Source organism: Muntiacus reevesi, chromosome 4 (genome assembly GCF_963930625.1).
Source record: "Muntiacus reevesi chromosome 4, mMunRee1.1, whole genome shotgun sequence".
Taxonomy (NCBI): domain Eukaryota; kingdom Metazoa; phylum Chordata; class Mammalia; order Artiodactyla; family Cervidae; genus Muntiacus; species Muntiacus reevesi.
This window is the reverse complement of record NC_089252.1, coordinates 66,543,135-66,568,067: the sequence shown is the minus strand read 5'-3', so window position 1 is coordinate 66,568,067 and position 24,933 is coordinate 66,543,135. Positions and strand designations below refer to the sequence as shown.

General features: G+C 45.7%; 1 protein-coding gene across 1 annotated transcript in view; it reads right to left on the bottom strand.

The window, feature by feature from the left end:
* Positions 1-509: 509 nt before the first annotated feature.
* GPD1L (glycerol-3-phosphate dehydrogenase 1 like) overlaps positions 510-24,933 on the bottom strand; it is a 60,493-nt gene continuing 36,069 nt past the window's right edge. Inside the window, exons 5-8 of the mRNA XM_065932923.1 lie at positions 19,614-19,726; positions 10,584-10,817; positions 10,088-10,194; positions 510-3,322 (exon numbers count right to left, since the gene is read on the bottom strand). Coding sequence (XP_065788995.1) covers positions 3,226-3,322; positions 10,088-10,194; positions 10,584-10,817; positions 19,614-19,726 — 551 coding nt within the window. The 3' untranslated portion in view covers positions 510-3,225. The remainder of the gene's footprint in view (positions 3,323-10,087; positions 10,195-10,583; positions 10,818-19,613; positions 19,727-24,933) is intronic.

The window sequence follows — 24,933 nt, the reverse complement described above, 5'->3', positions numbered from 1 at the left end:
TAAGTAATTAAAAAGTATATAACTCCATTGCTAACACTAGCGAGGGGGTACTCTTTCTGCCCCTTCTGATGCCTATGTCAGAAGCTTTCTCTGTCTCTTTTATACTTTAATAAAACTCTATTACACAAAAGCTCTGAGCGATCAAGCCTCACTTCTGGCCCCAGATTGAATTCTTCTCCTCTGGAGGCCAAGAATCCCGGCGTCTTCCGTGGTTCAGCAACAACCTTTCACCCTCACATTTAATCCACTGAATGGGTGGAAGGAGAAGGCCTCCATCCTATGCTTGTAATTCTATAAAAATATCAGCAAGCCATGGAAAGGAACACCCACCGGCAAATGGAAGCAGATGTGTCTTTGAGGAACGCATTAGAGATGAAGCCCTTCTTTTAAAATTTGCCTTTTTACTGTTGTCAAGGTAACACAACTCGGGGAGAGAAATAAAAGAGACTACCTAAACAAATAAAACTATTACATAAGCTGATTTAAAAAAATAGGATCAGTAGCACAGGTTTGGGGGGATTCAATTTTTATTAAATCAAGCTTTGAAATCATATCCACCTACAGTCTGTAAACAAACACAGTACATGTGTAGGTAAAAGGCTCTTAGATTAGAGCTAGTGGAAGAAATGGAAGATTCCTTGGTACAGTGGCATCTCACTACTCCCTGGACTGATGCCATGGGGCCACATGATAGCTAAGACTTAAATAAAAAACCAGGAGTTTAGCTCAATTCCACCTGCTAGGATGGGTTTCAAGACGGACATTGTTCCACATTATAGTAGGCTGGATTATCACAAGGCAACAGTGTAGTTTTTACATTCACAGATTTGGCTGAAACAGTATAAATTAAGCTTCTTTTCTAGATGTCTCCCTCCCCAATTACCATAATTAGTAGTAAGAAAGGTGAATTAAAATAAATGATGGACCACAGGTGGTTATAAAAATAGATAACTCGTAGAGTAATAAATATCTACAGTTAGCAAAGCATAAACTTATATAAAATTTACCTTTTTCTATATGTGCAGAATATCATAAGTATGTTCAAAAGGTACAGTCAGAAGACTTCAGAAGGGTGAGAAGGCATTTATAAAGGAAAAAAACACTCAAGTACAAAACCCAGAGATGGAAGCTGAATGCAGATGAAGAATATACACAAGACAAAAATCCGAATCCTCACATCTGATGATGCTATTTGACAGACACCACAATTAGCTTACAGCCCTTTATGTATCTTAAAAAGTAACTTTGTTACTTATGTACAAACTCTTAAAAAGATTAATTATGAGACAAGCAAAAATTGATTAACAGTGGCACTAAAATCGATGAAACATAGCATTTTGTGTGCTTTCATATTCTTCTATATAGGAGTTTTTTAAAATTTCCACAAAAAAATCTAGTTTACAATCATTCCGGGTATAGAAGGAAAAAAAATCCCAAGCTGGAAAGTAAAAAAGTCAAAATCTCAAAGTGACTGAAAATCCATGAATATGTAAGAGACATTCATACGTTTCCTTAACACTCATCCACTAGTATGTAAGGTAACCGCAGTGCTCTCTTGAAACCAATCACATTTACAAAGATACAGTCATTTCCGTTCTAATTCTAGAATTAAAAGCACTTAGTCCACACAGTGTGCGTTTCAGCGAAGTTGACATCCACTTGGCTGTACCTGACAGTGTCGCCTTAAAGCTTCAGCAAAGATTGTGGCAGACCTGAACTTTATATAAAGGTGCGGAATGAACAATACCACAGGCAGCCATTCATTCTCATTTCTTGCGGAGAGTGAAGTATACTTGTGCTGTCCTATGGGTGCCTCAGCCTGGAATAGTGTTCCTTGGAAACTCTGGTAAGTTTCCTTGCCAAAAAAAAAAAAAATCTCCATAATCTGTCTGGGACTTGCTGGGTTAAATAAGCACGCTCCATGAACACACAGTCTATCCCTTCAGGAGGGGTGTACGGACACAGCTTTTCCCAAACTCACTGGATCTTGGCAGGGAACAGCAGGACCACTACTGGATCCTGGGACACTGGCTTCCTATGCAACATGGTTTGAGAAATGCTAATCTAAATAATACATTTTCTACAGTAGTGGTTCTCAGACAGTAGTGAGCATTGAAACACATGGAAGGCATGTCAAAGCAGAGATACAAGACCCCACTTCAGGGGCTGGGGTCGGGGAGGGACCTGGGAACCTATGTTTCTAAGAGACTCCAAGAGGAGCGAATGGAGTGAGGTCCACACTGAGTGGCATCCTCCTAGACAAGGACCCATGCAAGCCTCAACTGCAGAAAGCTGCCCACGCCCTCAAGAAAGCCTGGGGACAGAATTTGCTACGACCAATCAGTGGGAGTTCAAAGGCCAGTGACAACCGAGAGCCTCTGGATCTGGCCCTTCTCGTCAGATGACCAGGCACGGAGGCTGGACCTTAGAAGAGGAGTAACAGCTGCCCCCTTTCAGGGGATCTGTGAGGCTTACAGGAAATGTGTGAACGAAAGTACAACCTGACAAAAAGCATCATACAATGGTTGCTAATCAGAAGAACACAGCAGGAACATTCCAGGTGGGTTTTCTGCCTTCTGCCACTGCTGTGCCTTTGCCAAAGTACATTCTGGTAGCTAACGAAGAGAAAAGAGGCTAAAAGTGCAGAAAACTGCAATGAGTGGAATATACAGATGAGTGGATTACCTAATTAAAATATGTAATTACTTAAAAAAAAAGATCAACCCACAATTGAAGTAGTTAATTATGCTGGCTCTCAGATAGTGCTTAAGTTACAGTATGTTGATCTTTGAACCCCCTCACTCATCTACTCTGCCATGTTAATGCTTGTTACAGTTTAACCTTGAGAATGAGAAAAAAAAATCTTTTGGTGAAACTCAAAACTTTTAGCTGCGATAGTTCCACATCTTGTATGCTACCACGGTGGGAAAATTTCAAAGATGATTTTTTAAAAAGGGCCTTTAATTTTGGTTCATAGAAACATCCATACAATGAGAAAGGAACACACACTCACATGGTCACATATGTGCGTCTAGATGTTGCCCAGTAACATCTGAGCCAATGAACTTCATCTTGCAATTCAAAAGTGGACCTGGTAAGAATTCATACTCATCCATGACGGGATGACAGTCAAGCATACATCTCTGTTGCCAAGTCCTGCTTTCCACCCATCTAAATGTCTGATACGAAAGGCGGGCCGTTTCCTGATAGGTTGCATGATTCACTCTATATATGCTCTGGATGGCTCTGGAGACAAGACAACATCTCTTGAACGGGCCGGCCTTCATAGCAGATCTGGTACACGGCAGTGAACAACGGGAACCTGGTTGGGGGAAGGGGGATGGGAAAAGACAAGTTAAGCCATCTGGTCTACCTCATAGACCCAACCAGTCTTTCTGTCCTGCCTAACAGACTGCAGACTAGCATGCTACTATTGGAAAACAAAGTGCCCTCCTTCACATCCCTTCCTTATGTGGTCTGCAGGGAGCCTCTACACCATGGCTGTAAGAACCTGGTACAACCCAAACCATCCTCTGGTTGCTTGGAGTGTGCTGTCTACAGACCCGTCCCGGGGTACTCTTTAAAGGGTGATCTGTGGTCAGCGATATCAAGAGTTGTGGCTCAGGCTCTTGGCCAAATCTGGAAGGGATTCAGGTTTATGTCACTATTTTAAAAGGTTGGAGAATAAATTTTAAATTGTAGGGAGGCACTGCTCTCGCTTTTCTGAAACGAATCATCCAAGGATGAAGATGAGGCAGCCCACACAGCACCATAGATAATGGAGGCCTGAATACTCCCACAAGAATCAACAAGAGGACTCACAATTAGCAAAATGCTGATCTCACGTGGGAAGCGGAATTTATTCTGCTGCTTCTTCAAAGATGCGAACACAGGTATAAATGACAGTTTGAAATGGATGAGGGAATGAAGGAGTGGGCTACTAACCCACTATAAGAAAAGGTGACATTATCCCAGGGTACTGCTAACTCACTCAGTAAGTATTTATTTTTTTAATGCAGAAATCACTAAGGAAATGACTAAGTAATGTCAACCACCTTTCAAACCCATACACATTGCCTAAAGTGAGCTTGAAAGAATCACAAGAATCTTAAAAACCATTCTGAAAGTTATCTAGTTAAGCATTCTACAGTGATAACATGACTTAAGAACAGGAAACAATGCTGATAGGTTACATGTCTTTATGACAGTCTGTCATTGTGGGTTTTTTAAGGTGCAGAAACTTCTGGCATTTTTCAGAGTCAGCTAGACTTAATAAAATCTGATTTCACAGCCAATTAACTTTGGGCAAGCTTCACAACCCCTCTGTCCCTTTGCTCATCTGCAGATTGGAATGGACACTCAGGATTGTTGTATTAAGTGACTTAATGTGTGAGGTGGAAAATAGGACAGTTGATATATGATGTGTATAATAAACAGCAGTTTGTAAATGCAGCCACACCACAGCCAAGGGTTCTAGACTATCCGAGAGGACAGGGTCCAAGCCTAGTTTTGCTCACCTCTGCATCAAAATGGCCTGGCCCAGTGCAGGCAAGAGGCAGGTGCTTAGTGAGTGAGTGTCGAATGAATTCTTGTGAATGGGAGTTAATACCAGGAGATTTTAACTCCTTCTTTTGTTCTTCCATGACTTAATTTTCCTGTTCCTATGATGAGAACAATTTGTATGTTCCTCAAGCAGAGTGGCACGTGATGAGTGCCACCCAAAGCTATTCCCAACCCCCTTCTCTCCTTACTGAGGTTGGAAATACCCTATCTCAGCCTTTCTTTCACACCAGAGTTGGCCAAGTAAGCAAGTTCTAGCCAGCAAGACAGAATACATCTGCGAGGGTTTCTGCGGAAGATCTTTCTCTCTTTGAGAGGCACTGGACAAAAATATCTGCTAGACCGTCCTTGCTTCATGCTGCTGAGTACAGTTGTGAGTATGTGATGCCTGGAGCTGCTGCAGCCATGTTGAGGCTTTAAGGAAAGGCCAACAGGATCACTAAGATTCTAACCCAGAGACACTGAGACAATGCCAATAATCCACCTCTGGAGTCTGTTATGTGAGAAAAATAACCGTATTGTTCAAGGTGTTTTAATTGGTTGTTGCTCTTGAAGCCAAAAGTACTCCAAATATTCACAACTAGCATTTTCAAAATGTGTTCTGCAGATGAGATGATGACAAGAGACACGGGGCGGGGGGGGGGGGAACATTTCTATTGACAAGTAACTTGTTTAACCCTCACAACCACACTATAAGGTAGATGATACTATCCCTATTCTATGTACGAAACCGAGGCACAGTTTCTGACTTTTGTAGCTAACACTAAACCGCTAGGCTATAATGCCCATCTAAATGCTGCTTTCTATTGTTTAAAATGTTATGGGCTTTCCTGGTGGTCCAGTGGTTAAGAATCTACCTCGCAGTGTAAGGGACACCAGTTCAATCCCTGGTCTGGAAGGATCCCACATGCACCACGACTCTGGAGCCAGCACTCTAGAGCCCTTGAGTGACAACTACTGAGCCCAAGTGCTACAACTACTGATGCCCGTGCCCCTAAAGCCTGTGCTCTAATGACCAGCCCAGTACCCCAACGAAGAGTAGCCCCTGTTTGCAACAACTAGAAAAACGCTGCATGTACCAGTGAAGCCCAACTGCAGCTCAAAAATAAAATCTTTTATTTTAAAAAAGGACTTATTTCAGGACCACATGACATCCAAAAATAAAAGACTATAAAGCCAACTAGATCTGTTTGAGGAACTCTCTAAAGAATGTGAAAAAGTGAAAGGAGGACATGGAAACCATTAGCAGAATGAAGACAGCCTACCGGATGGGAGAACATATTTGCAAATGAAATGACTAGCTCATACAACTCACTATCAAGAAACAAACAACACGATTAAAAAATGGGCATAAGAACAGAATAGATATTCTTACAAAGAGGAAATCCAGATGGCCAACAGGCACAGGAAAAGATGTTCAACATCACTAATCACCAGAGAAATGCAAGTCAAAAGGAACATAACCTCTTAGTGGTCAGAATGGCCATCATGAAAAAGAACACAAATAACAAATGTTGGCAAGAATGTGGAGACAAGGGAACCTTATTACACCGTTAGTGGGAATGTAAACTGGTGTAGCTACTGTGGAAATCAGTACGAAGGTTTCTCAAAACACTAAAAATAGAACTGCCTTATGACCCAGCAATCCCACTCCTGGGCACATATCTGAAAAAAACAAAAGCACTAATTTGAACAGGTACGTGCACCCCAATATTCATAGCAGCATTATTTACAATTGGTAAAATATGGAAGCAACCTGAACAGTCATCAACAGATGAATGGACAAAAAAGATTTGGTGCACATAAACAATGGAATACTACTCAGCCATAAAAAAGAATATTAATAAATATAACGAAAGAGTTGCAGACTCACATATAGAGAAGAAATTAGTGGTTACCAGTGGGGAGGGGGAAGCAGGAGGGGCAAGACAGAGGTAGAACAATGGGGTGTGCAAACTGTTATGAAATCAATAAGCTACATGGATATATTTTACAACATGAGAAATACAGCCAATATTTTATAATAACTGTAAATGGAATATAAACTTTAAAAGTTATTAATCACTATATTGTATACATGTAACATACAATGTTGCACAGCAACTGTACTTTCAAAAAATAAACTAGTTTAAAAAAAAAAAAGTGAAGGTCTTCCCTAGTGGTCCAGGGGTTAAGACGCCACACTCCTAATGCAGGGGGCCTGGGTTCAAAACCTGGTCAGGTAACTAGATCCCACATGCTGCAACTAAAGACCTAAAGCTCCCACATGCTGCAACTAAGATCTGGCACAGCTAAACAAAAAAATAAATTTCAAAATAAAAAAAAGCGAAAGGAGGACAAAAGACAATGTTCCATTAAAAAATGGACATAAACCTATCAACCAACTACCCCACTAATGGAGCCTGAGGGCTTAGATGTGTCAGGCCTCAATGTCAGGGCAGGGATGTATGTGTTAGTGTTAGCCGCTCAGTCGTGTCTGACTCTTTGCGACCCCATGGGCCGTCAGGCTCCTCTGTCCACGGAATTCTCCAGGCAAAAATACTGCACTGGGTTGCCATTTATTTCTCCAGGAGACCTTCCATACCCAGGGATTGAACCTGGGTCTTCCGCAATGCAGGCAGATTCTTTACCATCTGAAACATCCTTAAGGCACAGAGATGAGGCCCCAGCCCTTTATAGCACTGCTACAAGCTGATTGTACCCCAGTCCCCTCAATTCACTCAACGCCCCAGCACCTCAGAATGACTGTATTTAGAGATAGTGCACTTAAAGAGGAAATTAAGTGAAAAGGGTTCATTAAGACGGGCCCTAAACCAATATGGCTGGTGTCCTTATAAGGAGACTGGGACAGACACCAGAAGACATGGGGGTAAGACTGCCATCTGCAGGTCAAGGAGACACTTCAGAGAGGTCAATCCTGCAGATAGATATCTTTGACTTCTGGCCTCCAGAACTGTGAGAAGAAATTTCTGTTGGGTGAGCCGCTCTATCTGTGGTATTTTGCCTCAGCAGCCTGAGCAGACAAATACCCAATACTCACACGTGGTCATAAAGACAGGCAGAAGGACGCTGAAGAAAGCAAATTTCATGACCGCGTTAAAACCCAGACAACTAACATTTATCAAGGGGAGACTGGTTAATAAACAAACCGAGGTTCTCCCACACTGTGGAATGTTCTGCAGACATTAAACGAGATCTCTAGGCGCGGATGTTGAACAATCTTGCAAACACACCCTGAAGGGAAGAAAAGGGGCAGAGTGGACTGTGGAGTTTGTCACCATCACACAAATGAAAGCGCCATGTGGGAAGTTCAACGAGCCCTGAGAGAGCTGCTTCTGTCTGTGGTGGATCAGGGCCCACTTTTCCTGGTGTGCCTTTTTGTATGGTTTCAACGTTTTTTTCTCCCAGAAGCGTGGTCCCCCTCCCAGACTTGAAAAATCAAAGTAAAACTGTAACTTTAGCAGCAACACATTAGCAGCAAGTGTCTAAACCAGGGATGTGGCAAACCATGGCCAGAAACACAAGTCTTGCCTGTGACCTATTTTTGCCCCACCTGCAAGCTAAGAATGACTTTTACATTTTTAAAGGGCTATAAAAGGAAACAGACTATATAGGCAGAGGCCTGTGTGTGGTCTACAAAGGTGAAATTTTGTTATGTGATTCTCTGCACAAAAAGTTGGCTGACCACTACTCTAAACAGTAATTTCAAAGCATGGGAAGTGATGTAAGTCTACAGGATATGGAAAAGGTTCTCTGAGGACATACCCAGGCTGCCTCATGGGCCATGATGGTTGAGATGCTCATGAAGAGGGTGTCCAGGCAGGTCACACTGCCAGGCAAAGGCACACAGGAGTCTGAGAAAGAGGCGCTTGGGGCAAGGGAGGTCCACTTCCACTAAACAGGGCTCACAGGACATGCTGTTAGAAGCCAAGCTGTTAACTGGACTAAGACACCAACCTAAGGCCTGTGGACCTCATTCTCAAAGAACAGGAGGTCTCCGAGTTAGAGGTAACCACGGCAGTCATCTGGTCTACCAGTTTGAGTTTGTAGATAAAAGGGCCCAGAACAGCTAAAAACATGACCTGCCCAAGACCATGCAGCTGGCGAGCCACAAGGCCACGGGCCTCCCCCTCAGTGCTCTTTCTACAGCAGGAAAGGGAGAAGGAAATGAAGGAAGACCAGGGTGATGATGGCTGGAACGGCAGAGAAAGAAATCCGGGTAAGAGGTGGTGCCAAGTGAGGATGGCAGGACGTCAGCTCTGCCTGAACCACTGAGGGACTCAACATGCAGCCTGCGAGAAGGGCAGGGAGCCAACCCAGCTGCGACCTCATTCAACACAGGCATGACACGGTCCACTTCTCAGTTCAGTCGCTCAGTCGTGTCCGACTCTTTGCGACCCCATGAACCGCAGCATGCCAGGCATCCCTGTCCATCACCAACTTCTAATCAGTTAGAAGGTCCACTTCTAATCAGAAGGAAATGGGACATGACTAGGGAGACGCAGGTTTCTCCTGCTTGGCTACATCTGCTTTTAAACAGGTAGGCACTGATCCCAGAACAGCTGATCCAGCCTGTATCCCCTGCAGTCAGAGGGCGCACACAGACTCACACTGGCCAACAAGTCAGTTCGGAATCCTAGCAAAGGACTGGACCCGAGCCTATCCGTGTGCTATCCTGGGGTCCTAGTTCGGTCTTGGTTGCACACAGATGGTACTTCTTTTTTTTTAAGCAGAGTATGGATGGGTACACCTGAAAGGCGAGGAGACTCCAAGGTTCCTCATCACACCGTAACGCAGGGCACCTCTGGTGCTAGAGTCCTACGGGGACTTGTCCTTCCTTTTTCCCTGAATTGCTTGACATTTCATTAACAAGAGTTATCTTTTTATCAAAAGGACAAAGTAACCTTTTTTAAAAGAATTTTTAATTAAAAATATATGACACATTGCTTTAACTCATGTTAAGTCATACTTTAAGTCATGCTGACTCTTTTGAGACTCCATGGACTGTAGCTCGCCAGGCTTCTCTGTCCATTCTTTCCTGGCAAGAATACTGGAGTTGGTTGCCATTTCCTACTCCAGGGGATCTTCCCCACCCAGGGATCGAACCAGGTCTCCTGCTTGGCAGCCAGATTCTTTACCACTGAGCCACCTGGAAAGCCCATGTAACTCTTACCAGACACGCCACAGGGCAAGCCAGAATCTCAAACTCCTATTTTGTCTTGGGTTGGCCAAAATGTTTGCTGGGGATTTTCCGCTTATGGGAAAACCCGAGTGAACTTTTTGGCCAACCTGATAGTGCGCCTAACAGGGCTCATTTCCCCTCCCTCATTTCGGATTTTGGGTAGATGCTCATTTTCAGGGCAGGCAGACGTTTCCTGCCGTAGACCCTCATGACAGACGAAGGACGGCACTGCTCTGCTAACTTCCTGCCCATGCCTGGCAGACGCCTGAGTCAAGCACTGCCCGTGCTCACCAGCAAGCGCAATGCCAGCTGACCCTCTGGCCTCGCGGAAAACGGGGCACTTACTTGTCGAGCAGCCCCTTCTGTTTGAGGATGCGGTACACCTCGGCTGAAGTCTGAGGTCCTTGCAGCTTCTGTCCATTCAGCATCTCCTTCTCCAGTTCTTCGATGGTCTTAAAAACAATGGATGAACGTAATCTCCTGTAACATCTAGAGCATCACTTAAAAAAAAAGTTTTCTTGCAGTGCTGCATGGCATGTGGCATCTTAGTTCCCCAACCAGAGATCTACCCCAAGCCCTCTGCAGTGGAAGCTGGAGTCTTAACCACTGGAATGTCGGGAAAGGCCCTAAGGCATCATTATTTTAAAAGCAGGGGAGAGGGAGGGGAGCAGCAGGCCAAGGAAAGGTAAGAACACTCAAGGTAGAGGTGGTAGGACCGAAGCGCTGGTGAGTGAAGGCAGGTGGTGGTGGGCAGGACCAGCCCCGCACACACAGCCTCCGTGCCCTGGACAGTGGCTCTTCCCCAGCCCGGGACACCCTCCGCTCCCCACCCCGGGATTACCTTGCCGGTCCTGGCGAAGGCCTCAGCCACCTTGCGGTTCCGGCCCCCGTAGCAGGTGGTGATGAGATCGGCCACGCCGCAGCTCTCCAGGAACGTGGCCGTAGACACCTGGCCTTTGCAGAAGATCCGGGCGAAGGCGATCATCTCCATGAGTCCCAGGCGGATGACGGCAGCTTTCGTGTTATCGCCGCAGAGGAGGCCGTCACAGAACCCGGCGCCTACGGCCACGATGTTCTGGGGAGGAGGCAAGAAGCCTGGAGATGCGGTCCTTCACACGCACACTGCGGGAAAGCGTGTGGGGGAGGCGGGGAGGAGCAGAGGCAGGGAGGCTGGCCGGCTTCTCCCGTCCAGCAGGACCCAGGGTTCTACTCTGGTCCTCTGAGAGAGAGAAGGAAGGAGGGACCAGCTCCCATTCATGGGGCAAAGAGCCCAGAGGACTCTGGAACCTGGACTCAGAGGGAAGCATCCGCCAGAGAAAGGGCATGGCGCAGAGGCATCTCCACTTAAATATTGTTTGTACAGACTTTCTTTCTTTCTTTTTTTAATAAATCAAAGGCTTTATCCAACTATAACACTGACAGAAAAGTGGTCAAGTCATAAGTGCAGGACTTGATGAAGTTTCACAAATGACACTCTCATGGAACCAGCACCCTGATCAAGGAACAGAAGGTAACTGGTGCCCCAGAAAGCCCCTTTCAGCACCCCCCACCCAGTCACCCCGGCACCAAAGGTTACTGCTCTCCTGACCTCTAATGGCACACATTTACTTTCCCTGTCTTAGCACTATGTGAGTAGAATCATACAGGATATAATCCTTTGTGTCATCTCCTCTGTCTCGATTCCCCATCACATCTGTGAGATTCAGCTGTACTTTAATGCGGGACACGTTTATTTCCATTGCCGCACTGTATCCCACTGTGCAAAAACAATGTAATTCACCCCTTCGGGTGGCTGGCACTGGGTTAGTTTCCAGTTTGGAGTCACTGCAAATAACTCTGCTATGACACTAGGTAGGTGGCCTCTGGTGACCCCAGGCCGGCACTTCTGTTGTGAGCATCCTTGGGGTAGAAGTGCTGGGTAATGATGGATGCATTTGTGTAGATCAAGTTTCTGCCTTTTGTTTCATTTGATGATCTCTAAATTAGCATTTGCGAAGCGCTGGCTTATTGTATGGCTCTCTGCTGGACACCAGGCAGCTCGGACACAGACCTGCCTCTTCAGGAGCTGATCGCCTAGTTCAGGGACCAGCAAATTAGGGCCAAAGACTGCTTTTGTAAGTCACACTGTGCTTGGAAACTCGGCACCCCATTCAGTAACGTATTGTCTGTGGCTGCCTTTCTGCTGTCAATGGATTTGAGTAGTTGTGCAGAGACCTATTAGGTGTGCAAGATCCACATTTTCTATGAGGCTCCTCTGGAAAAAGTTAACCACCCCCGACTTAACAGGAAAATAAAATGTGTGCACAAATCACCGTGACGCTCAGCAGAAAGTGATATTCTGTAAGAGGTAATGAAGGTGAGGTTTCAGTTCAGCTCATGTGTACTCAGCAAGGGCCGTGGGAAGCCCCGCTGGGCCCTGGAGGGGCAGAGAGTGCCCTGGGCTGGGGGTGGAGTGGGGAAGCTGAAAAGATAGACACAGAGCTTGCTCTCAAGGAGTTGACAGTATCATTGGGAAAAGACATAGAAAAGCACATCAAGAGACAGAAGGATTGGAGTATGTGGAGAAGCTTCTGTTACAAAGCAGGGAAGCCTGCACAGAGGAGGTGGCACCTGAGCTGGGTCTCAGATCCGGACAATCACATAGGACAAGTAATGCCTGCATGGCAGTGGGGGACACTCCTTTCGGACACCGGTCAAGCGCTCAGGTTTCTGGCCCTTTCTACATTACCAGTTTCCTCTTCAAAAACACTCAGTGCAGGAAAGATGCAAGTATTTTGTCTCCATCTAACCACATAAGCATGTTTTTCCATAATGCCTGATGCCCGAATACGGATTTGTGCCTTAAGAGATCTTAAAATATGAATCCAGTTAGTAACAAATGGGAAATAAGCTAAAAGAAAATGAGCCCATTCCTCCTCCCTTCACCTGTCTGGGCCCAGCCCTGGGTGTTCCCGGGCTTCTGGTCTCTGCCAAGGGTCCCATCTAAAAGGTCCGGCTGTTCCCTCTCAATTTGGTGGCGCTGAGGAGCAGATCCTAGTTTGCTATGAGCATCTCTCCAGGTCCTTCACTCTGCCCCTCCTCTCACCTCTGCACACAATGCTGCCCGATGCTAAGCTGGCCCCGCCAGGAGTCAGTCTCCCCACCCATGGCTGCACGCACAGCGGGTGCCGGGGCTGAAAGCTGCCGCCAGGGAGCTGCTGTGCCCCTCAGACTGCACTGCCTGCATCATCCTTCCCGCCCCGGCAGCCCGATGGAGGAAGCCACGGCGAGACGGGAGAGGCGCACACATGAGGTTCTCAGTCTGCTTGGCTGCTGTGTGACCCTGGGGAAATCACTCCACGTCTCTGAGCCTTCTTGGCCTCGGTTGTTAAACTCGGGGCTTGGATAAGATCTCTCAAGGCCTTTCTGGTGCTGGCACTCCTCCAGGGAAGCTGGCTCAGTTGTGGCCCTGCCCTGGGGCTGCAGACAGCAGGAAGGCCCTGGGGCAGCCGAGAAACCTAAGGACGCGCAGGGGGGACTGGCCACAGAGGCCACGAGGCCAGCTGCTGGGAAAGCCCACCCGATGGTTGTCTGGATGTTACCATGGCAACGTGCCCGGGCCTAGGGTCCAGATGGCTGGACTGCCACGATGGCTCTCTGATGCCTCCTGGGCTGTGCCCCTGGTGTCCCCCCTTTCCTCATGACACAACCCGTTCTGGGGGTCACTTGACAAACCAGCCCCAGCCAACGTCTGTGGACTGGAGGGGAGACAGCAGGGACTTCCTTTCAACAAGGGGTTCCTGTACTCAAGAGGAGGGAAAGTCTGTTTACAAAGTGCTTGCAGTGAGCCCACCACCCGCTGCCCACGTGGTCTCATCTGAATTCTCACTGGCATCCCCAGCAAGTGTGTGTCTGCCCCCTTAGCAGATGGGAAAGGATCCACCTGCAATGTAGGAGAGATGGGTCTGATCCCTAGGTTGGGACGATCCCCTAGAGAAGGGAATGGCAACCCACTCCAGTAGTCTTGCCTGGAGAATCCCACGGACAGAGGAGCCTGGTGGGCTGCAGCCCATAGGGCTGCAAAGAGTCTGACACAACTGAGTGACTAACACTTCACTTTAGCTGGCACAGACAGGGTCAACGGCCTGCCAAGAACATCCCTCTGCTGACTGACATAGTCGGGACATGCCCCCAGGACCTGGCTCCACAAGCCCACCGTTCCCCCTACTCTGCTCCTTCCACGATGCGGCCACTCCGAGGCCTGGCCACCGTGGGGTCCGAGAAACCTTCCTGAGACACCCCTGCAATCAGATATCAAAGAGAACTGCCCCCTGGGAATTCCCTGACGGTTCAGTGGTCAGGACTTGGTGCTGTCCCTGCTGGGGCCTGGGTTCAATTCCCGGTTGAAGAACTAAGATCTTGCATGCTGTGTGGCAGGACTGGAAAAAAAAAAAAAAGAGGACTGCCTCCCAGGCCTGCAGAGAGACTTGGGAGATAAAAGGGGGAGGCCTGGGAGGACAAAAGATTCATGGGAAAAAATAGTAAAAATAACAGCAACTTCCCTTACTGAACTGTTTCTAAGTGCTTCCTATATTATTAACTCATTTAATCTTCACAACATTCCTACCAGGCAGGTTCTGTTACTATGTATAGCGTGAGGGGAGGACCCTTGGGCACGTGGGGTAAGTAGCTCGCCCAAGGTCCCACAGTCAGGAGCTGGGTTTCGAACCCTGACAGCCTGGCTCCGTCATCTCTCCTGGGAGCAGATCACACGAGGCTGCTCCAGCCAGCGAGTGGAACACAAAGAGGGGCTGGGACAGCAAGACCTGAACTTTCTAACAGGAAGGGCTGACCCCAATCAACAGAGAATACTGAGGCGAAGGGGTGAGCTCTCGGTCACTGGAGGCATCCAAGGAGGAGCCGTAGGGATGAGCCCTTAGCTGCCAAGCAGTGCTTCTGACCTGTGCCACTGCTCAGAGAACAGGCAGAGGAGAGTGCCCCCCCACCGTGGTCTGGGGGCACACAGGTAGGGACCCGTTCCCAGTTTCCCGGACATCTGACCTCCCCACCGTGGGGAGCAGCGGGCCACTGCAGACCCAACCCCGCCCTCCTCAGGGGACCCAGGGCCAGTTTAATCACCTTAAGATGGATCTTGAAATCTTCCCTCTCTCCCCTACCACTTATCACTGTCAAAAGAAAAATAAACACACTGAGGCAGTCAGATCGTGTGTGAATAGCACCCAAGCAGATGTCCTCTGAGATCGCTCAGCTGTGAAATTTATCATTATCCGCCGTGCATTCAAATCTGCTTTAAACTATTCTGGAGCTAAAAATACCACGACTTTCAGAAGACAGAGGTGCTGAAGCCCTGGCCCATTTCCCGGGTGGTGGCAAGACTCAGAGACACCCTTCCCGATGTGTTGTCTTTGCAATCCTGCATCACAGTGAGTCGACGTGGCTCACGGTCTTTTGTTCCCACCCAAACTGTAAAACTGGAGGAGCAGCCCATGCTACGTGCAGGTTATGCAAACACTCCTACCGCCTCGGAAGAACTGGCCCACTGAAACCCAAGTCAGAATTTTCTGAATGCATCTGACTCTTCCCAAGGCCACCTTCAAGTGCATCCAACCTAGAGGAAACCTGCAGAGTGGAGGCTATCTAACTGCAGGCAAGGTACCACCTGTGGTTTGTAGGTCAAGCCCTGAGGTCACCCATCTGAGATGTCCAGGAGGTCCAAGGTCAAGTCCACACTCAGCCCCACAGGTTGGGCACCCTGATGAGATGTACATGTTTGATATCTGCTCGTCCAACAGAGTGGCCACTAGGCCTTGAGACTCACAAAAGACTCATGTGACTACTGAGTCTGAAATGGTGCTACTGTGACTCTGAAATGGAGTTTTGAATTTTTTTTTAAAGTTTTAAATAACTTGCATGTAAATGCAAATAGACACATATGCTACTGGGTTCTAGCTGGAGCCCTGCCTAGAGACTAGGTACCAGACTGCGACCCACAGCACATTCATCACAGCCACACCACATTCCTGGCCTGGAGGAAACCCACACAGCCTACAGTTAGGGTGGCGAGCCTCAGCACAGACAGCCCTGCAGAGAACAACATGCATCTGTGGCAGAGGTGATGGCTGTCTCTCCCCAAATACTCTCCTCTTCCAGAGCCTGAGTCCCTGATTTTCACGCAAGTGTATTTTTCCCATGGGGGTGGAAAAATTCTCAACCTCCCTTGCAGCAGGGAGTACAATTAACTACTAACTGCCTATTAAGATGAAGTCAGGGACTTCCCTGGCAGTCAGTGGTTATTAAGACTCCTTCTTCCTTTGCAGGGGGTGTGGGTTCAATCCCTGGTCAGGGAGCTAAGATTCCACATGCCACAGAGTACGGCCAAAAAAATTAAAAATAAAGACAAATGTTACACTGCAACTCCCCAGAATGCCTTAAAAGACAGCTGCCACATACCCTTTGTCTTTCTTTTTTCATCCTGTTGCCTGGAAGGCAGATGTGATGGTTGGAGCCCTGGTCACCATCTTAGAACATGAGGACAAGGGTCATCTCTCATGAGCTGGAGGGAGCCTGGGTCCCTGAGAATTTTGTGGAGTGGAATTTTCATATGGAATTAGGATTTCTGCACAAGAAAGAAAGTTCTACCTTGTTCAGCTCCTATTATTTTGGGTCTCTGTTAACAAAACAATCTTGATAAACCATTTATTAAAAATAACAGGTTGAGCTAAATACTTATATGACTTTTATACTTTTCTGTATGAAGAACATCTTAAAATTTACATTAAAAAATACACCCAAGGGAAAGAAGCCAGACACAGAGGAGTACATACTGCATACATGTATTATAAACATTCTACAGTGAACAAAAGCAGATCTGTGACTGCTGGTTTGGGAGGGAGGAGTAAAGTGTAAGGACTTACGGAGTTGCCTAGGGTGATGGAAATGTTCTGTATTGGAGTGATGATGTCCAGGGTGTATATACCCAACTGTTAAAACCTATTGTATCATATATTTAATCAACACAGTACATGGATTATGCTTAAATTAGTTCAGTTCAGTCGTTCAGTCATGTCTGACTCTTTGCAACCCCATGGACTGCAGGACGCCGGGCCTCCCTAAATAAAGGTGATATTTAAAAAAGAATACTCACTCACTGATTAAGAGATTAATGTAGCTAAGAGATGAAGGACATTCTGAAGGGTGTAAGATGCACTGGTACGAAATGATTTTATATAATTCCTTTGAATGTTCCTTTTCTTTCAACATTGTGGGGAGCTGTTAACTTTTTTTCTCCCTACCCCCCCCACCACCTCGCCCTCCCCCCCCCCCCTTTTTGGTAATTCAAATGCCCTCACGTTTCTGAGCATGAAAAAAGTGTACTTTAAAAACTTTTTAGAATAGAGAAGATGACTAAAGATTGTTAATGTGAAAAAAGTAAAACATCCAAAAAAGAATGATTATATGTGTATAACTGACTCACTTTGCTGTTTAGTAGAAATAAATACAACACTGTAAACCAACTATACTTCAAAAAAATTTTTTTAAAAGGTAAAACATAAACTACTTGAACAGTAAGATGCACTTTTTGTTTTAAAAAGGGGAACATGCACATAGTTATGCTTGCTAAAAAGCCTAGAAGGATAGACAACAAGCATTAACAGTGATTATCTCAGGATGCAGAGATCATCAGTCATTTTCACTTTCTTCTCTACACCTCTCTGCAGTATGAAGCTACCTTTTATAATCATGAAGAAAACAAAACTATTAATTATGTAATCAAGGAAAAATAGGCCCATCTGCCCTTGCTGGGCAGGCTGTAGCAAGAGAGGACTTCATTTCATTCAACCGCCTGGACACCAACAAGAAAAGTCAGGTCATCCAGAGTAACCAAAGAACCCTGGACAGACTCTTCAAACCCGCGTTCACGTTCTGAGCGAGCTAGTATTTGCTACATTTGAGTCATTCACTCTTTGGTGCTCTGTCTCCTTATTGGTCCGATGGGATGGTTAGCCTCAGTTACTGCCCAAGAACCTGCCTCTCAGTTTTTAAAACTCCCAGCTCTGATGCAGGCTGGCAGGAATGATGGTAAGCACTCCTGGTTGAAAGGAAAGCCAGGGGCAGGATGATAAATGGTTCTCAGTCCCCATCTACCTCTGCCCCCAACGAACCGCTCTGTCATGGTAGCTGGAGGCTTCTTGCAAACAGAACTGAAAAGCCAGTTCAGTTCAGAAGCCGGGCCCAGCTCAGAAGCAGGGCCAGCACAAACCTGGTTCCATCCGCAGAAGCTTCTCCAGGGCCCTCAATCTAGACGCTTTCTTCTCTCCCACCCCCTTCCCCTGCCCCTATGTTCTGGGTGGGTTTTCACAGCTTCTCCATCCACCACCAAAAATAACCCAATCACTTCATGACAGTTTTGGAGCACACGGGCCATGCTGAGCAGTGAGATCTCCCATTAGTTTAATGAAGGACTATTAAAAACGCATAAAAATCTCACCCAACAATAATAAAGAACACAGCCAAAGCCAGCATCTTCAGCATATAAAAGGCTGTGTGCAATGGGAGAGTTCCCTGCCAGCATTTGGAAAGATGAATGTGGGCTGCCTGGGGGCTCAAGGCTTTAGTTGGCTTCAATTTTTAAAACTCTCATTGTATGGAGACATGACTACACATTCACACGTGACATTAAGTGGTTTTAAATGATGACTAGAAGAAAAGACATACAATTTGCAGAGAGCATAAGAAGGTGCCCTATGGACGGGTCTCCCTGCATTCTTTCGATCTTTGTAATTTTCACCTGACAAAGTAAGGCGAACGTCAGATTAATTTCCTTCCTTAGGTGCTCAAATTCCTGAGAAGTAGCTTCTGCTACAAAAGAAATGACTCAAAAGTGACTCAAAGGGGTTATTAATTCACAGGGAAGCTCTGTAGTTTTCCTTTTTTTTTTTTTTTTTTTGAGATGGCAGCTAAGGGAGCTCTGCTTCTAAGGGGAGAACGTTCAGAAGTTACAGCCCTGTTGGCTATTGCCCATTGTCAGGACAGAGAGGAACGCCAACCATGATTTTCTTCTAAGATTTTTTTTTTTAATGTGGACCATTTTTAAAGTTTTTATTGCATTTGTTACAATATTGCTCCTGTTGTTTATGTTTTGGTTTTTTGGCTGCAAGGCATGCGGGATCTTAGCTCTCCGACCAGGGAACGAACCTGTACCCTCTGCAGTAGAAGGAGAAGTCTTAACCACTGGACCATTAGAAAAGGCCCCTGACGACAACTTTTAAAGGCGGAGGGTTACAAGTCAGGGGCCCAAGTCCAAACACGGAAATTTCTCTTGACTCTCTCAAGTCACTAGCCAACACAAGCTGCCTCTTTAATCTGAGCTTTTCCCTTTATAGGCAAAGATTAAGCTATTCTTAGCAAAACCTGCCAGCAGCAGATGGTTTTTTCCTTCTTTAAAAACACCAACCAACCATACCATCAAACCAAGAGATCATCCAGAGCAACCAAGTTCCTCTTCCTGCTCAAGATAACACGTAGGAGAAAAGTAGGAATTACAGAATACTTGGCTCCCAGGTAAGACTCTACAATCAGAGTCTGCCCCTGGCTTTCCAAATGTTCATGCCGTCCTCTTCCCAGAGAACAAACTAGCACACTGCTCCCAGATTTACAAACAGAAGCGCACCATGACTGCGAGAAGAAATCTAACCACCCAGGAAAGGCTGCGGCCGAGCAGGAAGTGACAAACAAGGCTGCCAATTCACTATTCTCCCCAGAAGTATGAGCGCAGAACACAGAGCTCATTCTTAGAATGGGATGCAATGACGCTGGCAGCAGCCCTGCGTGAGGACTCCTCCCTCAAGCAGAAATGACAGGGCTGCTTTACCTTCAGAGCACCACAAAGTTCAACCGTGTCTGCGTCATCCACCACTGTGATTCGAAAATTAGGAGTCTGCAGAAGTTCTTTGAAGAGAAGGCCGTTCTCCATGATCTTGCTGCCTATTGAAAGGTTAGGGGAAAAAGGAAATTAGCAATGGCCTCTCATCTTAACTTTCGCATCTAACACAGTTTAAAATGACTTTTGCACTTCCCTGGCGGTCCTGTGTTAAGACTCCATGCACTCAATGCAGGGGGCACGGCTCCATTCCTGCTAGAGGAACTAAGATCCCCTCATGCCCTGGGGTGTGACCCAAAATGAAAAAAAAAAAATTTTTTTTAAGCCAATAAAAAATCTTTTTAAAAAGACCTTTTTCACATTACGAAACTGACATACGTTCCTGATAGGAAAGTTCATAAAGTCACAGGACTAGAAACAAGATAGTTAAAATATTCCACAATCCCACCACAGATAAAAGCAACAATTTGGCATGTATCTTTAACTTACCAAAACTGAAATATACATAGTTTTTCTCAATTGAGAACATAACATGGATTTCACAATCAGCTTTCCCCCATTTATGGCAGGAATAATTTTCAGTGATACCCTATATTTTCTACATTACTTTAACAATAAATGGCCATTTTATATTTTATTGCATACGCGCATTATATTTTATCTAAGTGTCTTTCTATTGTTTGAGATCTAAAATCGTTGCAACTTTTTGCTACCATAATCACAGGCTCCCTCCACAGGAAGTACCTCCCTTTCCACCAATGCTAGGCCTAACCTCAGGACATGCCTGGACTCAGTGGGTGAGACAATTTCCCCACCCTTGGGCTCAGTCACGTGCCTGGCTTTGGTCAAAGTGCAAGTGTTAGCTGCTCAGTCATGTGGATTCTTTGCAATCCATGGACTTAGCCTGCCAGGCTCCTCTGTTCATGGAATTCTCCAGGCAAGAATACTGGAGTGGGTAGCCACCCCCTTCCCCAGGGGATTTCCCTGACCCAGGGATGGAACCTGAGTCTTCTGCATTGTGGACGGATTCTTGACCACCTGAGTCAGTTACGTGACTGGCTTTGGCTAATGGGACCAGACCTGACGCAGCAGAATTTGAAGCCCATCTGTGCAATAGCAGGGCGGGTTCCCATGTCCATCTGCCTTCACTGTGGGAACACACCCCAGCTGGCCTGCTGGACCCCCCAGGAAGAGAAGACAGGAGCCCAGCACCGCCTCCCAGTGGACCCACAGATGTGTCAGCTGTGCTTATTTTGGATGCCACTAAGAATTCAGGATTGTTTGTTACTTAGCATCACTATGGCAACAGAGAACTGATACAACGTCAACAAACATGTTCAGTGACTCAACTGGTGGAGGATGGAAATGCATTCAAAGGCTCCTTATATCTACTCCCCATTGGGACAATGCCTGGAATGATGTGGAGGATCAGTACTTTTCACATGTTACTTTTCTATTTATAGAGACTTTCAGTTCAAAACAAAACTAAAGCTTAACTCATAGAGCCTAATGTGAGATCTGCTCTGGTTGGTGGGGTGTGGGGTGGCGCTCAGTTCTGGAAATCAGGACGATAAAATTCGCCAGCTTGGTCCTGGCTCCCACACAGAGCTGGCAGAAAGCTCCCCCGGGGACCATGGCACTTGGGCGCTTCCAGCCTTGAGTTTCCTGAGCCTGCTTCCCAAGTTTGTCTGCACATGACAATCACCGGGAGATCTTTAAAAACAGCAAAGGCCAGCCACACCCCAGCATCCATTAAATCACAAGCTCTGGGGTCAAGCAGGCATCACTAATTTCTGATGCTCTCCTGGTGACTTCAATGGGCAGACAAGTTTGAAAACCTCTGATGTGATCTCTAACCTCATGAGGTGTGCAAACTGCCTATTAGTTACAACAAGCACTCAAAGGTCTATATAATCACAATGGGACAGTGGTATTTACATGCCTATGATTGATTTGCCCCACTGACACACAAGAGGCCCCAAAGAGGTTTACTGAGTTGCCCTCGGTCACACAGCTAGTAAGAGGCAGAGCCCAAATTCTAACCCAGGTGCTCTGGCTCCAGGACCTATATGACCTCTATGCTATGTTTTCTATGCTATGTTCCACTCAGGGGCAGGAAGAGGGAAGCAATAAACAGACATCACAATCACAGCCATAGTCTTCCACTGCAGGGAAAAAAAAAAACAGGATGTTTAACAAAATTATACTCAGAAGTAATATAATATCAGAATGATCCAGGGGAGGCCTTCCCCAGTGGTCCAGTGGTTAAAATTCCACCTTTCCAATGGACGGGGTGTGGGTTTGATTCCTGGTCAGGGAACTAAGATCCTGCATGCCAAAAAATAAAACAAACAAACCAAAAAACAAGTTCAGACAAGAGTAGAGAGAGGGTGGGAAACAGATAAATGAGGCCAGCCAGCAGTTAATCATTACTAAAGATGGGCAGTGTGGGGTCCTAATAGTTCTCTCTACTTTCGTTTGGTTTAAGGACATTTTCCATCATAAAATGTTTAGGACAGCTACGCCAGATACTTAGAAACATTTTCTATTCTACAGGCATCGCTATGATGTCATTTAGCTGAATGCTCGTTCGTCCAAATATTAGAACTCCCTCTGTGTGAGCAAATTGTCCTCTTCCTTTTATAAACAGTCCTCCAGACGAGCAGCACTGTTTCATCACCTGGGTTGGGTAAACCAGCCCCAGATCCACACCACGATGTAGTTATTGTCTTTCTCTTCTGTTCCTCTCCATGGGCCAGGGCCCTGCAACACAAAGGGGGCTCACGAGCAGCACAGACAGGCCCCCACTCCCTCCACTGAGCTATTGTGATCGAGCCAGCAGCAGCTGTGAGTAACTGGACATGTGGAAGGAGACAAGCGTTCTCCATCTGCCACCGATACAAGGCGGCGTCTGCTGGAGTCTCTGTGCTGCAAATTACGCACAGGGTTCATTAGCGAGGTGAGCTCGATTTAAAGGAGTCTTACATTTTCTCAAACGCACCTTTTATTTATTTTATTCTTTTCCATTATGGTTTATTATAGGATATTGACTCTGGTTCCCCGTGCTATATAGTAGGACCTTGTTTACCAATTTTAAATAATAGTGTGTATATGCTGATCCCAAACTCCTAATTTATCCCTTCCCCACCCCTTTGTAACCATTGTTTTCTATGTCTGTGAGTCTGTTTCCATTTTATAAATAAGTTCACTTGTGTCATATTTTAGACTCTACATGTAAGTGATATCAAATGATACTTTTCTTTCTCTGTCCGACTTACTTCATTTAGTGTGATCATCTCTCGGTCCAATCATGTTGCTGCAAATGGCATCAAATGTTTACCCTTTGAATTTTTAAATCTTCTATTATTTTAAGTCTTGGATAAGAAAGCATTGATCGTATTATTATTACCAGTCTTAAGCAGTGATGAGGCAAGAAGGGACCCAAGACATGTGATCCAGAACAGGGAACGCCCATCAGCCTGTGGAAGGGCTTGTCAAACTGAATATGAACCAAAAGACAGGAAAATCCCCCTTCTCTTCCACACCAAATTTTGGAGATAATCAACCTATTTACGTAAGACTCCTTCACATCCCACATCTCAGTCCATAATTCTCTACTTTTGTGTACTAAGAAGCTCCTTCCACAAAGAAGAGGCTTATGTATCCTGACATTTAGCACCACAACTTATATAGAACAGACTTTGGACACATCTGCAGGCTGAGCAGACATCTCGGACACGGTGAAGTCATTCCTGCAAAGGGCGCTCTCACCACCAGGGGGCACCACGGCTCACAGTGTCTGACCCACGGCCCCAGGTTGGTTTCATGGCATCGGGGATCTAGCTCAGGATCCTGGACTGCACGTCGTGGCCAGGTCCCTCCAGATTTCTCCTGGAGACTTGCAATGTCTCCTATGACACTGACATTCTTCAAGAGTGTGGGCCAGTTGTGGGACTTCCCTGGCGGTCAGGTGGTTAAGACTCTGGGCTTCCAGTGCAGGGGGCGAGGATTTGATCCTCGGCTGGGAAACCAAGATCTCATATGTCACACGGTGCTGCCCCCCAAAAAAGTGTGGGCCACTTGTTTTGTACCATGTCCCTTCCTTTGGCCTTGTCTAATATTTCCTGTTGATTAAGCGCAGGTTATATAAGAAAATTTAGAAAATACCACTTTCCTGTTCTATCTCACTTTGAGTATTTTATCTAATTTAAATCAGATCACTCTTGCCAGTCATGGTCCAACCCACAGAAGGCAGCAGAAGCAATGTGTAAACAGAAGCCAGAGAAACAGATGTGACTTCTGTGCATGTGTCTGTCTTTACAAAGTAAAGAAGCTTGATGCACCCAAATGGGAGCTTGCCTATAACAAGGCTAACAGGCAGGTAGAAATCCTAGCCAAAATCTATCAGTTTAAATTTGGAGATGAAGTCTGTCTCAACCGTACAGAATGACTGGGGTTAATTGGTCAATCCCAACCAAATAACTAGCAAATTGACTACTGGCAAACAGGATTAAGCTGGAAAAAGTAGCTAATAATTAGTTTTGAAAAATTAAAGTGATTACATAACAGTTTCACAGGCTACAATAAAATCATAGATGAATAAAGGTGAATAAAAGAACTGAAAAGAATAAAACCTAAGTACAGCCTAGCATACATATGCAATTTTTTTTTTTAAGGGAAGGATACTTAGGAACTATCAACAATGATTTCCTTTGAGAAGAGGGATGAGGTCTTAATTCTAATTTTATACTTTCTTGAACTGTTTGAATTTTCTTGCATGCTAAGCTGCTTCAGTCGTGTCAAACTCTTCTGCGACCCCGTAGATTGTAACCCGCCAGGCGCCTTTGTCCATGGGATTCTCTGGGCAAGAATACTGGAGTGGGTTGCCCTGCCCTCCTCCAGGGGATCTTCCTGACCCAAGGATCGAACCCATGTCTCTTATACCTTATGCATTGGCAGGTGGGTTCTTTACCACTAGTGCCACCTGGGAAGCCCCTGAATTTTCTTAGCTGTGCTTATTGCTTTTATAAATATCAACCTGGGTAATGTTATTACAGGTAATTTTGTACAAAAAAAATACAAAAAAAATGTATGCTGGTCGAAGCAAATGAAACAATTATCAAAAGAGTATATTAACAACTACAACCATAGTTCATCACAAGTAGAAAAAAATAACGAAAATGAAATGAAACTTGAAATGGTTTTCCTAAATCAGAGAAAGACAAATATCATATGATATCACTTATAAATGGAATCTAAAAAAAGAATACAAACAAACTTATTTACAAAACAGAAACAGAGTCACAGATAT